Raw genomic sequence first — 19500 nt, 5'->3', positions numbered from 1 at the left:
CACAATGAGTCATTCAAATGTTAGTATTATTTCTTAAAGGTAATGAATAATATAAATTTATTATTTAAAAATGAGTATGAGCAAGAGGTATGTTATTCACCTACAAGTCATTTTAATCTATTGATCAAATTATCAAATTGGCCAAATTAGTGCAAACAGAAAAAATGTAAGTGGAATCAGATCCTGTAGTCATAAAGATGAAATAGTGATGTTCTGAAAACTTGTCTTTCCTAATTTCCTGACATACATGTTTTTCTTACCATTAAATACAATAACCTTTACGGTATTAGTAAAGGTTAAAATTAGTATTTCGTATTATATAAATGTAAAGAATGTAACTAACCTGTTTTTACAGCTGCTTAGTTTTATATGATTAAAATTAATCTTTCTGAAAGTCAACGAAAAGAGATCTTAAAAAGACTTAGAAAAACATGTATATGCTCATTCATATGCATCAACCACATTAACAGGTCCTAGTCCTCAATCTATTCCCATATACTTACGTAATTAAAAAACCTCCTTATGTTAATCAAACTGGATGGATTCCAAGAGAAAATATAACGCACTTATCTTCATTTAGTTTATCTTGAATAAGTAAATTCAGGAAGTGCTTTTCTTTACCTTTGCTTTAGTCGTCTTTTGGCTGTTGTAGGAACATTAGCACCATATCCATATGAGAAGAGAACCCTTTCAGCTTCAAATTCATCTTCCACTGAAAAGAATTGCAAAAAGGTACTGTTGAAAAACAGTGCCAGAACTTATAAACTTCTAAGCAATTCTATTTATAACTCTACACATACAAAAATATTTTTCTAGAAGCTAAATTTTCAGTTGGTATAACCTTCTGGACTTAAATGGAACAATTTTGTTCACAAATAACATTAATACAGTGCTATACTTTAATTTCTTACAGCACTTTTTATTTTTATGATTAACATAAGACATGAAATAAGAAAGAAAAGGAAAGGAGTTCAGAGGCTTTGAATATTCATATTATTGGTATGGTCATAAAATACATACTAGTAGTATAAGTTCAATTCAGCAGTAGAGGATTAGACTAAGTTTTTTTTCTAAAGAACTAATTTTCTGTGCATATATGAGGATGTAGAGGAAGATAAAATTAGAAAGTGTTTAAGGTGACAGGACATAACAAAGCCCATGGGACCAGAAGGGACACATCTGATGTTGCTGAGGAAGCTGATGTCACTGTGAGGCTGCTAACTATTATTTTTGAAAGACTGTGGTGATCAGAAATTTCACCACATTTGAGGAAAACAAATGTCATAAACATCTTCAGAGAAGGGCAAGAAGGAGATTCTTATGTTTATGCAAAGTAAAAATATAAAAAACAATCTCTGCCTCCATAGATGATTGATTTTTGAAAATGCATTTCTGAGGAATTTAAACACATTACAATTGCTTTGAAAAGAAATCCCAATTGCAGCAAGATTAAAATATGTAAGATTTTCATATTTCAGCTTGTGAAATTCAGGTTTCCTCTCTCCTGTAAGATGAAGTGGGTCAGAAAAAAAAAAAGAAAGAAAAAAAGAAGTGTGTGTGTGAGTTAAAGGCAGGGGCAGAGAGATGGGGACAGTGAAGAGGGGTAAAGGGGGACCATGAGAAAAGGGGAGTGGCAGGAGAGAAGGAGGGAGGACAAGTGAACACCAGCCCAGGCACCACACAACAGCTTTGATGAATCAAGTAGTTGGGAACAGGAGAAACAAATTGAGGAAATGACATAAGAGTCCTATCTGACTCATCTTTCCTAATGCTCAAGTACCTCAAAATCAGAAATACCTTCACTTCTCAACAACTTGCACAATGCTATAGCTTCTGTCCTCACTTGCCTAATACCCTCGTAATGCTATTTTAAAAAAGGATTCTTAAAACACATTGAAGAAAGATAAAAGCCTCTAATAGAGCATTTATGATAAGTCACATATCTAGTTACGTGAAAAACAATACAGAAATTCCAGTAAGTATGACAGAAAAAGTTTACTAATGTGGCATTACAAATGCACCAGAACTTCAGGGCTGTTTTAAATATGACAGGGAACTCTCCAGTGCTGTTAAACACTTATGGTTCAGGAAAACATAAAAGTAATTTAGCTTGCCTTTGTCAATACCCTTCTTTTTGATTACAAATTCAGTGTTGCATGTTGCAGAAAAACATCAGTGAGATCCTGCCCTGTAAATTCATATCTGTCAGAAGTGTTCAGTAAATGTCAGATCATGAAAACAAGCACAGAAAAATTGAAATGTTGTAGGTATCAAGTCAAGGTAATGTTCTGTATCAGTGTGTGCTTCTCTTCTCTTCTGACATTTTAGGTTCTCCGCCTGACTGCGTGATGGAAAACATACATTTTACAAGTTAGCAGACACTTATTAACAACAGTTTTATACGCTACTTGGCAAAAAAGTGCCATTGTGAGCATATAGATAGGTTTGTCCTTTTTCTTAGGAAGATACTAACCATGGAAGCAAGAAAAAATCAAACAACTAGTCTACAACAAAAAAACGCTAGAGTGAAGATTTTACCCTGAAAAGGAAGACTAGATAAATGCCAAGAAAGTTTACTTTTGTTATTCATGTGGAAACCACTCAGACGCTATAAGAAGTGGGTATATAAATCCTTGATAGTTTCCTGAATAGTCTGTTTCATATCATTTCAGTATGAAAAAAGTGAGGCATAATGATGGGTTACTCACAGTACAAATTCAGTGATCTCTTCCACATGCACATTTTCCAAAGGAAAAATTAAAAAGTTTATATATTTATTATTTATAAAATGTATAATAATATATATTATTTATATATTATATGACAAAAGCCACCTCACATGTGCAAACACACGGTTTATTAAAAAGTCCAGAGAACCCAACTTCCACTGGCATCCCCCCATATTGTAAAACAGTGGAGGCTTTATGACTCAAGAGAAAGAGAAAAATATTATATGCTATTTAAATATAAAGAAGTGACCACAGGACTGAAGACTAATCCTTATTATCGCTAAAATTCATAGAAAGTTAAAACTGTCTTCCACACAATGCCTCAGTCTAAATTATATTCCCCAGAAGACAGACTAAAGTTTTTCCATAATATACTCAATTTGAAAAATATTTCCTTTCAACTATTTTTCTACCTTTAGTTATTTTTGACATGTAAATATCAGGACATAATTTGAGACACAGGAGGAAGTATATCTGTCTTCCCCTTCGAAGTGTTTTTAAAAAAAAATACTTTTTTTCTTCTGTTTTCCCTCAGATACTAATCTTAGTACTAGTAGTAGTATTAATCCTAACTTTCTATATCAAGTACACTGTAATAATAGAAAGTTCATTATTAAATAAAAAGTAAATTGAAATAATATTAAACCGTAATGCCTTTTTTTCTCCAATGAAATCAGAAAATGAAGTCATTATATTTTAAGAGAACAGTTCATTTGGAAACTTTTATTTCTCGAAGTCATATTGTAGCATAGACTGTAAATTGTAATTAAAATAGATACTTAAGAAGAAGTTAAGAATGATTTAGTTCTGTAAAATCTTTAATGCCATCCTAAGATGCATAAGAAAATGTAAACCAGTGAACAAAAAACAGCTTTCTGAACTCTATCTTCTCCTTGGAAAAAATGAAGATAAGATCCAAAAATTCTTTATTAATACATAAATACTCTTTAAACAAGTTTCTATATACACTTCCAAAAACATGTTACCAAATAAATATAAACATGTATATAGCAAATGTGCTTATGATCAGACTGGAACCTTTGGGTAGTCCGGCCATTCTAAGTACAAGCTGCAGTGTATAAAATTAATAAACTATGTGCAGTCTAATTACTAAAAATACCGTGACATTACTGCATCTTGGTAATACATACTTTGATATACACTGTTCTTTGCATATAAAGTTTATGAAATTATCTTCTACCTGGAACACATTATAAATTGTGAATATTTTTTGAGGAGCAAAGAAAGAGAAAAGGATAAGAAGATAGTTGAATTAGTTTAGAATCTTACTCTATTCTAGTTTAGAATTGTACTCTATTTACGAACAGGCTAAAAGACTTCAAGATTAGAGTCAGAGTTTCAAATTAGAAATTACTTGCTTTGTGGACTCATTTAGGCCAAGAATCAAATCAATAGAGGTTTTACAGAAATTTTGCTGTGTTTGGGAACAGACATTTTTATTTTTGCCAATCAGACACAAATATGTTCAAGACTAATCAGGTATGAATTTAATCCATATTCAATACATACTCAATACAGACTTAGCTGCAACAAACACGTACTTAGTATCCAATTATTATTAATACAACACATGGAAGAATTTTCCTCCCCTTCCAATTAATTAAAGAATTCACATTAATCATGTATTATGAAACCTATATTTGTCTGTCAAGAAAGAGGGTTTCCTAATATTTAAAATAAATAACAGCAGAATCCTAAAAACCATATCCAATTATAATGGATTATCAGATTAAGGAAAAGAGAAATGACAGAATACTGAGATGATTTTTAATAAACACAAACTTAGACATATGGATGTTTGATACACATTTACAGATACATTTAGAAACCTGTCATTAATATTTTCATCAAAGTAATTACTGTCTTGTCAGGCATAAGGAAGGAGAATGACAGGCACTGTATTACTGTCCAAGTGCCATGAGAAAAAAGAAATCTTGTCATAATGCCAGAAACACCCCCAGACAGAGCATAACTCGTTACAGAACTTACTTTCTGCTGTTTGCAATATTATCTCATCGAGCTCTTTTTCAAGTTTTTCGTAAGTATCTAGTCTTGCTTGAAACTCCGAATTCTGTGTTTGAAGTTCAATAATGCGTGTTTCACTAGAAGCCTGAAGACTATAAAATTCCTTCGTAAGCACCTATGAGAATGAATAATGAAAATACCAGAGATTCAGCATTACAGCTACTTTTGAAAGTGGTAAAATACAACACATGTAAAATGCATAGCAGTAGGATATTAAATATTTCATGTAAGTTTTGCACAGAAAAGATTAAAATACTTTAAAAAGCAGTTATTTTTTCAATTATATGATTTTGCACAGATTACAGTCTCGGGTCATATCACTTATGCCTATCTCCAAAGGCATAACTCTAAGAATCACTGAAAAAGCTGCAAGAATTTTAAAGTTAGGAAAATCAAGGTAACAACTAAAAAAATTCACACACAGCAGTCAGAATAGTGTAAATGCGATTATTTTTGTTGCTTTAACGGGATTCAGATTTCAGTTTATCAATTTTTTTAAACAAAAACCCTCATGTTCAAAAGTAAAAGTTATGAAGGCCTGTATAATAACTAAAGTTTGATAGAGTGCTTTATAATCGGAAACAACACTGACCACATAAATATACAACAAACTGGAATAAGCAAATTCTTGAGAAGTAAAGTAGTAATCTACATGCTTTGCACAAAAATCCCACCAAAACAGGTAATGTAATAACCAAGTGGGTACTGTAGCTAAATTTAATACTAGTTTCCTATGTAAAAATCACACACATTCAGAATGACAAGTGAATACAGATCTTGAGATACAGAAACATATGAATAGTGTACACAGCAGTAATACCAGATTCACTGTCAACATCACTAAAGAATGCAAAATGCTTAGAGAAACAAGCCACCAGAATATAAAAAGATCAGTCTAGTGTCACAGAAGAAATAAATGTATAGGTTAAGGCTCAGCAGCATATAAACAATCTGTTTCCTAGTTAGCAAGAGAAACTACTCTACGCCCCAAATAAAAGCAAGAGTTAGTTCACAAACCAGCTGTAGTTGAGCCACAAGACACTAGTGACCACATTATGAATAAAGATTAGTATCCTAGAAGAAAGGTAAGGAAAAAACCTTAGTACATAAATGTTATATTTAAGAAAGGAAATAAAAAACCCTAAGAGAATTCAATCATAAGGAACAAAAGAAAAAACTTCACACATCAAATATTTAAGTTCTGCAAGAACATTTCTTCATGAAAGAGCACTGGTTGAAAAGTGTCTCTCTAAAGAGAAAAAGAAGTGCCAAAAGCGTTAGTGGAATTGAAAGTCAAATATTGAAGTTATAATTACATCAAATAAATATCCACAAAGAAAACGAAAATATAACTCGAACTACATTCTCCAAGTTTCACATGTCTGTGCAATTAAAACTCTGTTTAGCAACCTCTAAGTCTAGCAAAACTGGCATTTGCAGTGCTTGTGACCACAACCAACCTCATCAGCCAGTATCTGAATGTCCCAATACAGACAAAACAAGAAATTACAGTCTATCTAAAACTCTCTGTTTCCACTCTATAGTTCCTGGGACCTGAAGATTGGCATCCTTTTCCAAAAAACAAAGGCTGCCATTGCAGAGACTTTCTTCTACCCTTCCAGTTTCTGCCCTGATATTTGATTTAAACATACACTGATAATCTCATTTATATCTCACAAACTGGACTCCATGATATGATTTTGGGACTAACTGTGGACAGGTAAAGAAATATTGTTTTAAAGTAAGTTTTCTCTGCGGAATACTCACATTTCCAAGACTAAAACAAGTGAACAGGATATGATACATTTTTGGAAGTACATGTTTGAAAGATAATAAATTCTAAGCTTGTAGAGATAAGCAGTCATTCAGGTCTATGTAAATAGGTGCGTTGTGGGTGCAGGTGCACAGATTGTGCCTCTCAGCCAAAGCGGTGGCACCTCCAGGAAACTGTATTTAATTAAGGACAAAAATGCCGCATGGCAGTGAGGAGTGAAGGAAAAAATGTGAGAAATATCCATGGTGCTGACACTAAGGTGAGGGAAGGAGGGGAGGAGGGGCTCCATGTGCCAGAGCAGAGGTTGCCTTGCAGCCCATGGTGAAGCAGGTTGCCCTCCTGCAGACCATGAAAGCACACCGAAGCAGATGTCCACACTACAGTCCATGAGGACCCCAGGCACTGCAACCTCTGGAGAGCCCAAGTACGAGATTTTCTCCTGAAGGAAAAAGCAGCCCAGAGGATCCACACTAGAGCAGGATAAAAGTGTGAGGAGAAAGAACCATGGAGAAGAGCTGTTAAGGACTGACTCAAACCCCCATTTCCCATCCCTCCCTGCAGTGCTGTGGGACAGGGAGGTACAAGAGTCAGAAATGGAGAAAAGTTAACACATAAGAGAATGGAGTGGGGAAAGATGTTTCAGTTTTTGTCTTTGTTTCCCATCATCTAAATGTGTGTCAATTGGTAATAAGTGAAATTAGTTTTCCCCAGGTCAAATCTGTTTTGTCCATGATGGTAACTGGTAAGTGATCTCCCTATCTTTATACCAAACCATGTACTTTATAGACTTATTAGACTTATTTACCTCAGCCCCATTCTCTTCAGGAAGAGGAATGAGAGTGGCTGGATGGGTGTCTGGCACCCAACCAAGGGCAACCTACCATGCTAGGAGTAGCAAGGTTAGGTCTTTTCAAGTCTGTATACACCATGCTCTCTTTCACTTTTTTTAATTGTAAAAATTTGTTCCAGAATTGCATATCAATAAAAAGTATTTTATTATGTAACAGTACTATTACAGATCCTAGTTTTAAATAATGATACTGAATTCACCGTAACTGATCTGGTGAAACTGTCTTCTTTCCCTACAATTATCACATAGACTGACATAAGCAGCTTTGTGATACAAGCAGATATATATACCCCACATGAATGATGCACTCTCTTCAATATCTCTCCATGAGAGATCGTTTTGCCTTCTTCCTCTCTCCAAAGTCTTATTCTCCACTAAAGTGATGAAACTTAATAAGCTTTGTCATTCAATCTTACCTCAGCAGAATTTGGTGGAGATACTAATTCATCCATGTTATGTTCTTTGTTACTTTCCCCCCAAACTTTTCCATTTTAAATTCTAATTGAAAACAACTACATAATTCCCGATAAAATGTCTCTTTATATAACATACCTCCAGCTTTCTCTGATATTTCTCACATTCCATTTGGCACTGTGAAAGATTCTTAGCTGTTTCTTGTTGCAGGAGTTGAACATGTTCAGTTTCAAAGGACTTTAACTTACTTTGGTGAAGAAGTTCAGCTACTTTGCTTTCTGTGCCAAGCTGCATTTGTCTGTACCTGAAAGGAAAATGAAAAAATAAGTTTTAATGATTCAAAAATAAGCAAACACAGAATATATGCTAGTTCTGTTCATTGCAGGTATAAATTTCAAGAACCAATACAGTATTTTGAAAGTTTCATAGGTATTAGTATGGTTATCTATGTAACTATTGTAACCTGTATTTGAAACATCATTAGGAAAATTCAATATTATAATGACAATGCAACACAATGTATGGAAAACTCAGTCTATGGCTTTCCTAAATATGTAGTTAATAATCAAATGACAATGACCTCACAGTATACCTTATTTTTCTTATTTTTAAAAATGTTAGATCAATGTGAATCTGTTTCTTGGCACACAAATGCATGTAGTGAAGTCTTTTCCTGGGAGAGATACTAAGGAAACATTTCCTCTCTTTACCACCATGTGTTACATGTGATAGGGAGAAGTGGTATTAGGCATCAGTGATATCAATGGTGCATCTCTTGGGATATCATGAATATCAATCAGCTACACTGCTTTTTCCTGCACCCAAAGACATGAAGAACTGTCAGACCACAATGATGTATTAATTTCCACAGTCACTCAGAACCACAGGTCCTTCAAAAAAAAGCAGAAATTAAGTATAACTTTGAGAAGATCACTACAACGTAATTTTAAGTGACAGATAAATAATATTCTACTCAGAAATGGACTTCATCTATTTTACTCATTCATTCTACTTAATAGACAATCTCAAAAACGAGGTATAAAAAGGTTTGCTGATAGAATACTAAATTATTGGACTGTAGAAAATTAGAGTGAGGTGAAGAACAGCAGAAAACCTCATGAATCTTAGCATTAAATAAGATATGAAATTAAAGGAGATATATGCAAAGTAAATCACAGGTTTTAAAAATGCTCCTAACCATCTACATAGAGTGATGAACTCCTAGCTGACTGTTTTCATTCATGACTGAGATCTTGGGATTATAATAGATAAATCCATTAAAACTTTGGTTCAGTTTTAAATAATGCTCAAAAGTAGCATTTTGGGAATTACTGTAAAAGCAATAGAGAAAATACAGAAATCACTGTGTCACTCTGCAATTCCATGTCGCTGCCTGCATTACTGAGTGCTGACAACCATCCTAGTACTTCACCTCACAAGGAATAGAGCTGGCAAAGCATCAGAGAAGGGTAGTTAGGACTGCCTTTGACAACCAGCAACATTGCACACTTACACAGTCACACTGTGTGGAATAAATTACTTCAGCAAGCTAGGACTCTACAGCTTGGAAAAGAGAGGGAAAAGGAAGAAATAGGAAGCCTGTAACATCATGAGCAGCATGGAGAACGAAAATAGGAGTCGACTGTATTTTTGAATAGATGAATGAGAAAGCAACTAATGAGGCAGAATGTAAACAAATATAAGTTGCTATTCATACATGAAAGCTGTGAAATTCCTTACCATAAGATGCTGGGGATGCTAAAAATTAACACTTTCTCAAGAGAACACTGAACAACTTGCAGCAGAGAAATCCTTTGATAACTTGTAAGTGGAAGATGGTACTTCTCACACCGAAGCCACTTAACAACAAATGGTTAGATTGCCAGATGAACCTTTACTCTAACCCAGCGTGGCTGTTATGTTAGTTGCCATTTGTCAAATTGCAGTTGCAACACAATTCCATTCTATTTAGCACCTTATCTTTAGGTGGGATTGAGAGTGTTTAACAAAAACAAGGGGATTACTTCAGATATTTTCCCTGAGGATTTCAGATGTAGGAATGTTTCTAAGGCACAAAGAGGAAGCAATTTTCACTGGAATTAACTTGAATAGAACAAACAGGTGCCATTATGATGCCCCTGATAATCACTCTGAAGACATCTGTGTATGTGTAAACAGTCCAATGCATGAATGAGATTGTTCCCACACAGGCTGAGATTGGAAGTTCTGCTTACTGAGCTCATGAAAAGGTTTTTCTTTTAAAAACAATTTTCTTTTTCAATAGTAAGACATTTGTTCTCAGTGTTACTGCACTCAAACTGCTAAATGCCAGTTACCTATCTAGATATCGACTACTACTGTCATTTTTGTTTGGGGCTTTTCAAGTGCTGATAATTTGAGTATTTCATCACTCCTTCCTGACTGTATGTTCCTATTTTCATTTTATGATACAAAAAAAATTCAGTACTTTTGAATTCTCCATATTTTGTACATGACTGGCTGCAGACATGATACTAAATCTTTTCTGGTATACACATTGTTTACAATCCTGGGAAGAATGCTTTGTTCCAAAATGAGTAAGTCTTCACGAAGATACATTCCATCCAGCCAACAGTGCAGTGAAACCCACAAATTTATTTAATTACTAGTCATATTTATCGACTCTAAACAACAAATTTTCATCTTCCACCTCAACACAAACAATACCTTCCCGTCCACAGCTTCAGACCTTGGATTAGTCTGAGGTTCAATGATCTGTGCTGTACTGAGCTTCCACACCGGAAACACACATAAACTTATGCAAAGCAGAAGTAGGTACTTCTCTGTATCTATTTTCTATACTTTCCAGAGAAGTCTGCAGCTCTCTGATGATTCTACTTAATCAACTGGGTGTTTCCAGAGCATGCTTCTCAACCCAGTCATGAACAGTAACTTCAGAAATTTATTTTTTTTCTGCTTTGTTTTGGAAATTTGAAGCAGCTTACATGTGCGTGATCTGTTTTGTACTGACAAGGTTACAAAGGGTCAGTTTTCTTTTGACCTTACTACACTGTTGATCGGACTAGTAACTCCTCCACCGTAGCACCATTCAGAGTTTCTTTGTCATATTTGCTTTTACTTGGCCAGATAGTATCTCTGGTTTCTTGGCTACTATTTCAGCACAAGTGTGTGTGCATGTGTGTATAGAGTCATGTAACACAATGTGCTGAAACACATTCCTTCATCTGCCTAGATGGTCTCTAAGGGAAAACAAAAGAAAACAAAACCACCCTATGCTTTAATACTACTATTACGGAAAAAAACCCTGTGGAATGTGGGTCTGCAGGATTTTTCTCCATCAAGAAATTTTAGCAAACTTGATATAATGAAAGAGTAGAGATTTTAATCTCACAGAAGAATGAGGGTTGAGAATGAAAGGGAAATTACAGATTGAGCCAATGAAAAAGAATGGAAAAGAAAAAACATATGTAAGAATCATCTAGAATGAGGTTCCAGCTTCATTATGTCTCTGTGCCATTAGGCTGACCAGTCAATGATGCCTGAAGTGTGCTAATGCAGAGACACAATGGTTATAAAAAAAAGTTATTTCTAGAGTAAAGTAGAAGATGGAGTACTCAGAGAGGGATTTACACTCTGGTTTGTAAGGATGTTTAAAGATTTTTCAAATCAGAGGAGTTTGTTTTTGCAAACAGTGGATAATGAAATAATAATTCGTCAAAATCTGCATAAAATGAGAGCAAACGGAAATATTTCATGGTAAAATCATGCAGTGTGTATACAGAAGAAAGTATGGCAACCAACTGGTTTTTTTGAATGGAGGAACCACAAAACACATCAGCACAGCCTAACCTAATATTGATAATCAAAGATTTTTATCATATATGTATAAAGTGAGATTCACTTAACATTTCCAACTTCTTAAATGAGACAGCAACTGTAATGTTTTTAACTAACTGAAATAGACTCTTTTTTACCATTGCCTATCCCATTTACAAAACCCGAGATGTATAGCAGTACTCAAAAAGGTAACTGAACAATGAAGTACATTAGAAGACAATAAATTTGTAAAATGAAGCATCCCAGAAGCAGCAAATCCTAATGTTAAGCTTACTAATAAGAAAGAATGCCAAGCAAATACAAATAATATGTCTTCCAAAGGAAGTCCTACCAACATGATACAAAACACCAACCCTTTCTAATTTTGCAAACCTGATTATACCAACCTGAAGTTTTTTGGAATATATTTTAGAAATTATTTGCAAGTTTAAAAATATTAAGAAAACCCCGTAAGTTTTGAAATCATCCAGAGTCCACAGCTGAGTCAGTTCCAGATTTAAGATTTTTAAAATAATTAGAATATACTCTTCTATTTGTACAAATGTCTGTGCTTTGTTTCAGTGCCAAATTTGCAACACAACCTAAATGCTACAGACATTTCCTCCCTAACCTATTGCAAACCTACTTCCAGTCCCAACATGTCGTCTGATGTTCCTGCCCTTCTCCTTCTCTGTCCCAGCACCAGCCCTGATGTCTTCTGAATTCCAATTCTATTCTCATTTTTTATACACAGGGCATCTGTTTTTCCTCTTACCTATGTTCATATCTTATTCAACTTCCATTCCTATCTTGTAGCCCTACTCTCCTAATTCTGGTTTTCTTTTGTCTCTAATCCTATGTCACTTTGTCATTTAGCATCCTTCATCAAATCCTACCCAGACTTCTTGTAATATGAAGTTCAAATCCCAGTTTAACTTTGTCACCTTCTGCAACTGAGTCTGGCTGTTAAGGCTTCCTCACTTCCAAAGATTCCCAAGCTAAGTACAAAAGCACAGAACTGAATTTTCCTTACTCTTCATTGTCCCACTTGGAGTCACTGGAGTAATAGTGGTCTAGATAGGCCTAAATTAAATTAAAGTCTGCAGACTGCACAAACACTGTCCTTACATCCAGCAAACTGTGAGACTCCAGTTCAAACACTGGCATTCAAAGGATCTGGCTTCCACTGGTTCTCTTAATGATCCTTGGTATTAAAAACTGGTTGGCTCCTTTCTGAGCAATCAAAAATTTCCCCGGAATTGCATTCACACGCTACCCATTAAGTATCTGCAAATGTAGGAACTCTGATCCGTAGTTTCAAATGCTTTCATTGTTCAGCTTTTCCAGCACTGCACACAAGTCAGATGAGTTATATATCTAGCTGGTTTCACAAACTGAAAGTCTGCCCTAATATTTACTACAAAATGAGTATGAAAACTGTCATTCCTCATTTAAAAACACATATTTTATGAAGATTTTCACACTAAGTTTATAGGCACTTCAGTCTTTTGTACTATTTTTTGCTTCATTTATGCCTTGCAAATAATTTATTTCTGATCTGGTCTAAAATAACAATGCACTTAGTAACAACACCTTTAAATACCTTCAACAAACAATAAAAAATTTCTGAGTATAATGACAAAACAGAAGATGAAGCACGTCATCTAAAAATTGTTTAAAAAATGAAAAAATTGTTTGCTGATACAATTTTCATTTAACATTTATTTTCCCCAAACAACATGCTGAGATTTTTTTATAGCACACTATTCCTGGTTCAGGTTGTAATTAAAAAAAAAATCCAGAAACACATAGCTTAAATGCTAAAGGGGAAACTTGATTTAACATGTAAGTTCTTACCAGATGTCACATTTGCTTCGTATCAAGTAATTAAACATACAGTACTCTTGCATGTGATTCAGTAAAATCTGCGAGAGAAAGCTTAGAAGCTTTGTTTAAAGCTGCTTGCTTCAAAGCAGATTTTTGTGTTTTGCAGCATTCTAAGCATTTATTTTGCATTGGCCTCTGATCCTCATTCTGTCAAAACAAATTCCTTGGAGGCAACACTTCCACATAGTATTTCATGGTGTGTAGGAAGCGCTAGTTCCAAACATCCAGACTCAGCAAGATAAACATCTGGTTTACACTACCTGTAGCTTCAGGACACCTAAACTCAAAATTAGTTTTGCAATAAACAGGAGTTCTTCAGTATGTAGAACCCATGTATTCCTTCTATCCTAACTAGACTAATGCCCAGAATACACCAGGCTGGACACACTTCCCTGCATCACCTGATGAGAACATGCATACTTCCCATGTATTCCTATGCCTTATTCCATGGAAAGAAACAGGTTAGCTGCTGCACTGATCTTCTCACTAACCTGTTACATGGCTCGGAAGGAGCAAAGTTAAAGGTGGAGCAGTAGAATATACATCTAAAAGGTGCATCATGATGAATTACTATATAGGCAACTGCTTATCTCTGTTAATTCCTCTACAACAGCTACAGTGAGCTAATTACCATGATGAGCGTTCCATCTCTTAAGAACTGGAAGAATAAACAATACAAAAGATGCGTCTGCTGAATCATGCTGATTGACAGGGACTGAAATACTTTTTTATTTCCTTGTCTCTGGACTATGGAATAGTGCTTCCTTTTATTTGACTCTGACTCTGTAAAATTTAAGATTAGCTCCTGAACTGAGACACAACTTCAATAATATTGGTAGAGACTGCTTCAGCCTAGCCTATGCCTGTGAGTTACACTTCAGTCATGAGAATTTCATAAAAAACCTTCAGTAGGGAGTTTTCTCTCAATCCTGGAGCTCTGATGGATGTCAAATCTAGTCTTTCACTTCCTAAAAGTGAAATTATTAATTTTGGGCTACTTTAAAAAAAGAAGAGCAACTCCTGTCACGCTTTTTTTAAAAAAGTGAAATAGGGTGTGGTTGCAACTCTGATAGTTCAGTGCTGCTGATGCATGCTTAGCTTGCTCAAAGTCACTCACCTAGACTGTTATTCACCAGTTTGAGTAATCAGAGTCCTGATTAACTCTTTTTTATGTGCTTCAATGAAATAAACACACTATCTATTCAAATAACCTAACTCAACTTTATCAGTATGAAGACATTAGTAACAACATCCTTAACAAAAAGAAAGGATCTGAAGAAACCAATAAGGGATGTGATATAATTCCACTGCTTCCTCCTCAAAAACTATTTTTAGATACATAAACAGGAGAATAGAGTCACCTTGGTAATTTTTAGGAATCTAATGGTAGCTGCTTTTCTTTTTGCCTAGGTACATTAGTCAAGATGTATAACCTTGTGTTCTTATTTATGTTTCTGGGGATGATAAGTTCTAAATCTATAAAGAACTATATAAATGTGAAACACAGGAATCATCAGTATACATGGCTGGTCAGGGAATACCTACCAGATTAGCTATTTCAGAAGATGTAGGTACAGAGATAACTAGTTTGTGAATCCAAAAATGGAAATTACCACCTCACAAGATCCCCTGAATGAAGCTTCAAAATAAGCCCAAAGAAAGATAAAAGACTCATCTTTTTCAAACAGAAGGGCTATGAAATGAGTTCTCTAAAGCCTAGTGAAGAGATACCACAGGAAATAGCTTCAGAATTCTCCAAAGTCCAGGGCAACCATCTAAAGTGGAAACATAGCCAAGCTAAAGGGTGCAGACAGCAGCACCCAAAGCCAAAAGCAGTCAGAAGAAACTGAACAGTTCTACTGTTTCTGGCACAGCCTTGATACACTGCACAAAACTATCTTTTGCATCTGTCTGCACTAGCACATAAAATGGCAAAAGTCGCCAATCTTGAAAGTATGAAAACCATGCTGAACAGAGGTGGACTGAACATCTGGACACGCAGCAGAATAAGCATGATTAGATTTTTCATTGCCTAATCAACATCTTTGCTCAAACAAATAAAAACTTCACTAAAAAAAAAAAATCACTTTGAAGCCACAGATTGAAAACAGTCCCTGCTCTGCAATATGGTTTTCTGTATTGAACACATTTTAATCCAAGAGCAAAGAACCCAAAGTATATTTATTAAAACCTCATTATGTCTTTAGTCACATTTTCTGTGTATAGGCTAATTCAGTATTCTGGGAGGTTTCAGAGTGCCAATATGTGCAGGCAGTTTGACTTTACATGGCTCAAATCCATTCTGAGGTAACATTACTGACCCTGTCAGCTCAAACTGCCCCTTGGTATGCATTTGTATGCATTCCCTTCACTGATAAGCTAGGGAAATAATTCTTCTAGATGGTAGCTGAAACAAATGTAAGATTGATAATTAAAGAAACATGACATAACTATAACTAAATTATCAAATTTACACGAAGTTCTTGAGGTGAACAATCAGTCAATATTCCTAATACAGTGTAGATCCTCTCCATGGAATAGATTTTTTCTTTAATAGATTTTTTTTCTTAAATAGATTTTTTTCTTTAACTAATCAATCCACACTAGTGTCACGGTGAATAAAGAACAGTGCACCCAAAGATGCATGTACATACACACACACAAAACCCAAACTCTGAAAGAAATCATAAAACCTTCTTTGCTAAAGCTAGCAGATGTTTCAACTATTTTTTAAAAAAATATCTTAAGTCACAAACTTTAAACTTCTGCAGGCACTGAAAAGAAGTTGCTGACGACTTCTGATATACACACATAGGTCAAGTCTAAACCATAAACGCATAAGTGGAATGTGACTTAAGGAAATAAACTCTCTGGATGTTCATGCTTTCAAGGTTAGTTGCCTTTTCTATTATTTAGAAGATTTACATTGTGAACACATTGATCTGTACATTGCATATACTTTTCTCTCCAACCTTTTCCCTTTGCTATTCTTTCTACAAACTAGGTTGCATAAGCAGTTTATTAAAGTTAAAAACCATAAAATTAAAACTGGAATGCAAAGATATTTGAAAGAATATTATGGGTCATGCAGGGGGTATACAGATACGTTGTAGACCTATAAAGAAACTACTACGGAGCAAAAGGCGATTAACCATCTCATACAACTTTGATAAAACTTTTGCAGTAAACCAGAGACTGAGAGTAACAAAAATAACAGTCTAAATAATGAAATTCAAATCACATTTTACACATTAGAAACATAAAAAAATTCCACACTGTTTATGAAGAAAAGAAACTTAAATATGCATCAGCAACCTTATCTTCTACCCTCCACAATAGCTTTTGTCTGTGGTTGTATATGCTGCCATTCCTCTGATTTAACAGAAAATTAACTAAGATATTTTTAGATGTAATTATATACTTAATAAAAGATAATTACTGTATGATTTTTAATTCCATTAATGCAAAAAGAGAAAAAGTCAATATGACTGACAGAACAGCAGTTATACCACTGACAACAGCAATAACTGTCTCTTTTTAACAAATAAAATCTAAAAAGCATTAAAATCACAGACAGCTACAAGCAGAAGAAAAATGTTTGGAATGCCATATACCTCCTTAAAACAGAAATGAACATACAAATATGTAAGTTCTTAACTCCATAAATGCAACTTTTATGTAACTAAGAATACAAAAACTAAAATTCTGCTCCATACAGTTATGGAGCTTTTTGTATGAAAAAATAAGAAAAGGAAAGGTTATCACTGAAGCTTCCCAGAAAAGGACAGGGAGAGAAATGAGAAAGTGGGGGCAAATCTTCTGAGATGAGGCTAACTGGGAGACCATCAGACAAAGCTCCTCTGACATATGAAAAGACATATGTAACTACTATATTAGCAGAGAGACTGCTTACTCCCCCTCCCTTTTCCCCACTGAAAACCAGGCAGAGTAGGTCAGAAGGTTAGGGTTCAAACTGCCATAATTTAGCAAATGATTGCTATGTCCTTTATATCACACATAACAGGTTTGATTTCCTGATAAGCAGAGTTCAAAGTACAGGCATACCTTGTTATCTGTCAAGGAGATGTTCCTACAAGTGCTACAGTTAGCAATGAGGGACAGCAAAGTAACTTTTCCCCTAAAAATTAATGTAATGGATGGCCTTGGTGTTTGCAATGACTTATGAAAGGCCAGTGTATTGCTGCCTAATATTCCATTTATTCCTCAGTAAAATTACCCCTTAAAAATAAGATCTCAACGATGCAAATGCAAAACAATTATTAAATAATTCAGATTGGATGGGATCTCAGAGGGTATCTAGTCCAACATCGCACTCAGAGCAAGGTCACCTATAAAATCACACCAGGTTGCTCAAAGCTTTAGGCACTTGGGTCTTGAAAACTCAGGGATGGAGACTGCTCATGCTTGGCTGTAGTGAAAAGATTGTCCTTATACAAAGTCAGAATCTCCTGTTTCAACTGAAGCTCTCTCATCCCCCTACCATGCCCTGCTGTGAAGGGCCTGGCTCCATCTCCACGCTTGTAGGCACTAGGAACACTGCTGATAGGCACCCCAGAGCCAGACTGAACAAACCCCTTGTCAGCCCTTCCTCACAGGGCAAATGCTCCAGCCCCGACCGTTCTGGTGGCTCTCTACTACGTTCACTCCAGTTTATCATTATGTTGCTTGTATTGAGATGTCCCAAAAATGGACGTTCCTTGATGTCTTGACTATTGTGCTGCTAATACAACGCAGGAGGTTGTCAGAGTACACTGTTGGCTAATACTGAGCTTGCTCTTTACAAAACACATTTGTTCCTCTCAAATAAGGATGCTCAAACACAAAATAATCTGCATTTCCTTATTAGTAATTGAATGTTACACAGTAGCTATTAATACATGAAAAATTATGTACCAAAGATTGCTATAAGTGTACTTCCAGCACTTGTTTTAAACAAAGTATGATACTGGAAAAATCCATGGCTTTCCATCTGTCTTTCAGAACTTAAAAGAACTTCCATTTAGGTGCCTGTAGGCCATCAGGCATGCTTCAGTGCAACTAGGTAGCTCAGGGGAGTTTTTGTTAGAAGAGAAAAGGATGGAAAGACACAGCAATGGTAACAGCAGAGAGGGGTCTTACAAAATCAAAGCATGCTAAAATGACTGACAGACAACCAGTGGGTAGGGGAGCACTACTGGATCTGTCTTCTTTCAAGTAAGAGATGTAAAATATCCTTTCCTATGCAGTGACAGTAATTGGAACCATATTAACATTACCATTAATGGGAAAACAAAGGAGACAGTGTGAAGACCGATCTTCATTCATATGACTTAAAAAAAAAAAAGCTCTAGAGAAAACTATCAAATAATAAAGTGCTGCATATAGCTAGTTTGTCTTAAAGTCTTAAAGTGTAGATACCTGTGTGTGTCATTATTCAGAAATGAAACATATATTGTTTCTAAAAATTATTTTTCTGAACTGTACCAATCTTTCAAATCAACCAGAGAATCTTCTGAAGATATTGTAAGAACAATAAACACACACAGCATTAATAGCACTAGAGAATATGGAAGATACTCTTGCAGCCCAAAACAAAAGGAAGGAGCTACAGTCACATTCTGCATGCTTTTAAAATCTTCAAGTGGAGCAATAAATGAATCCTGAACAGATACATCACCAAGCTGTTTATGACACTAATGAAACAATCTCATTTCTCTTCATTTGCAAACAAGAAAAAGTGCAATGAATCTAAACTTTCTATAAAGCAGCCTATCCCAATAAATTCTTCAGTTATCAAATTATCCTATATTACCTGCTGAGGCATGTAAAATGTGAAAATACTTCAAAAATGCAGTAACTACTGTGAAAAATAATCAGTTAACTCCAAGCTGTCTCCACTCTTGAGCATATCTGCTCTCACAACATAGTTTTCTGTATTTTATCAGTCATCTGACAAGTTTTACAAAATTTTTACAGACAGACAC

General features: G+C 35.0%; 1 protein-coding gene across 9 annotated transcripts in view; it reads right to left on the bottom strand.

The window, feature by feature from the left end:
* Positions 1 to 19500, bottom strand: part of PIBF1 (progesterone immunomodulatory binding factor 1) — a 113541-nt gene that overhangs the window by 37780 nt on the left and 56261 nt on the right. For all 9 annotated transcript variants that reach the window (XR_010428377.1, XR_010428378.1, XM_064645865.1 and 6 more), the window contains 3 exons: positions 7952 to 8117; positions 4740 to 4890; positions 622 to 712 (listed from right to left, as the gene is read on the bottom strand). Coding sequence is in view for 7 of the 9 variants with exons in the window: in XM_064645865.1 (XP_064501935.1) it covers positions 622 to 712; positions 4740 to 4890; positions 7952 to 8117 (408 nt within the window). In the remaining 2 variants the exon portion in view is untranslated. The remainder of the gene's footprint in view (positions 1 to 621; positions 713 to 4739; positions 4891 to 7951; positions 8118 to 19500) is intronic.

This window comes from Pseudopipra pipra, chromosome 2 (genome assembly GCF_036250125.1).
Source record: "Pseudopipra pipra isolate bDixPip1 chromosome 2, bDixPip1.hap1, whole genome shotgun sequence".
Classification (NCBI taxonomy): Eukaryota; Metazoa; Chordata; class Aves; order Passeriformes; family Pipridae; genus Pseudopipra; species Pseudopipra pipra.
Note: the sequence above shows the minus strand (reverse complement) of the source record. Positions and strands in the feature narration are given on the sequence as shown.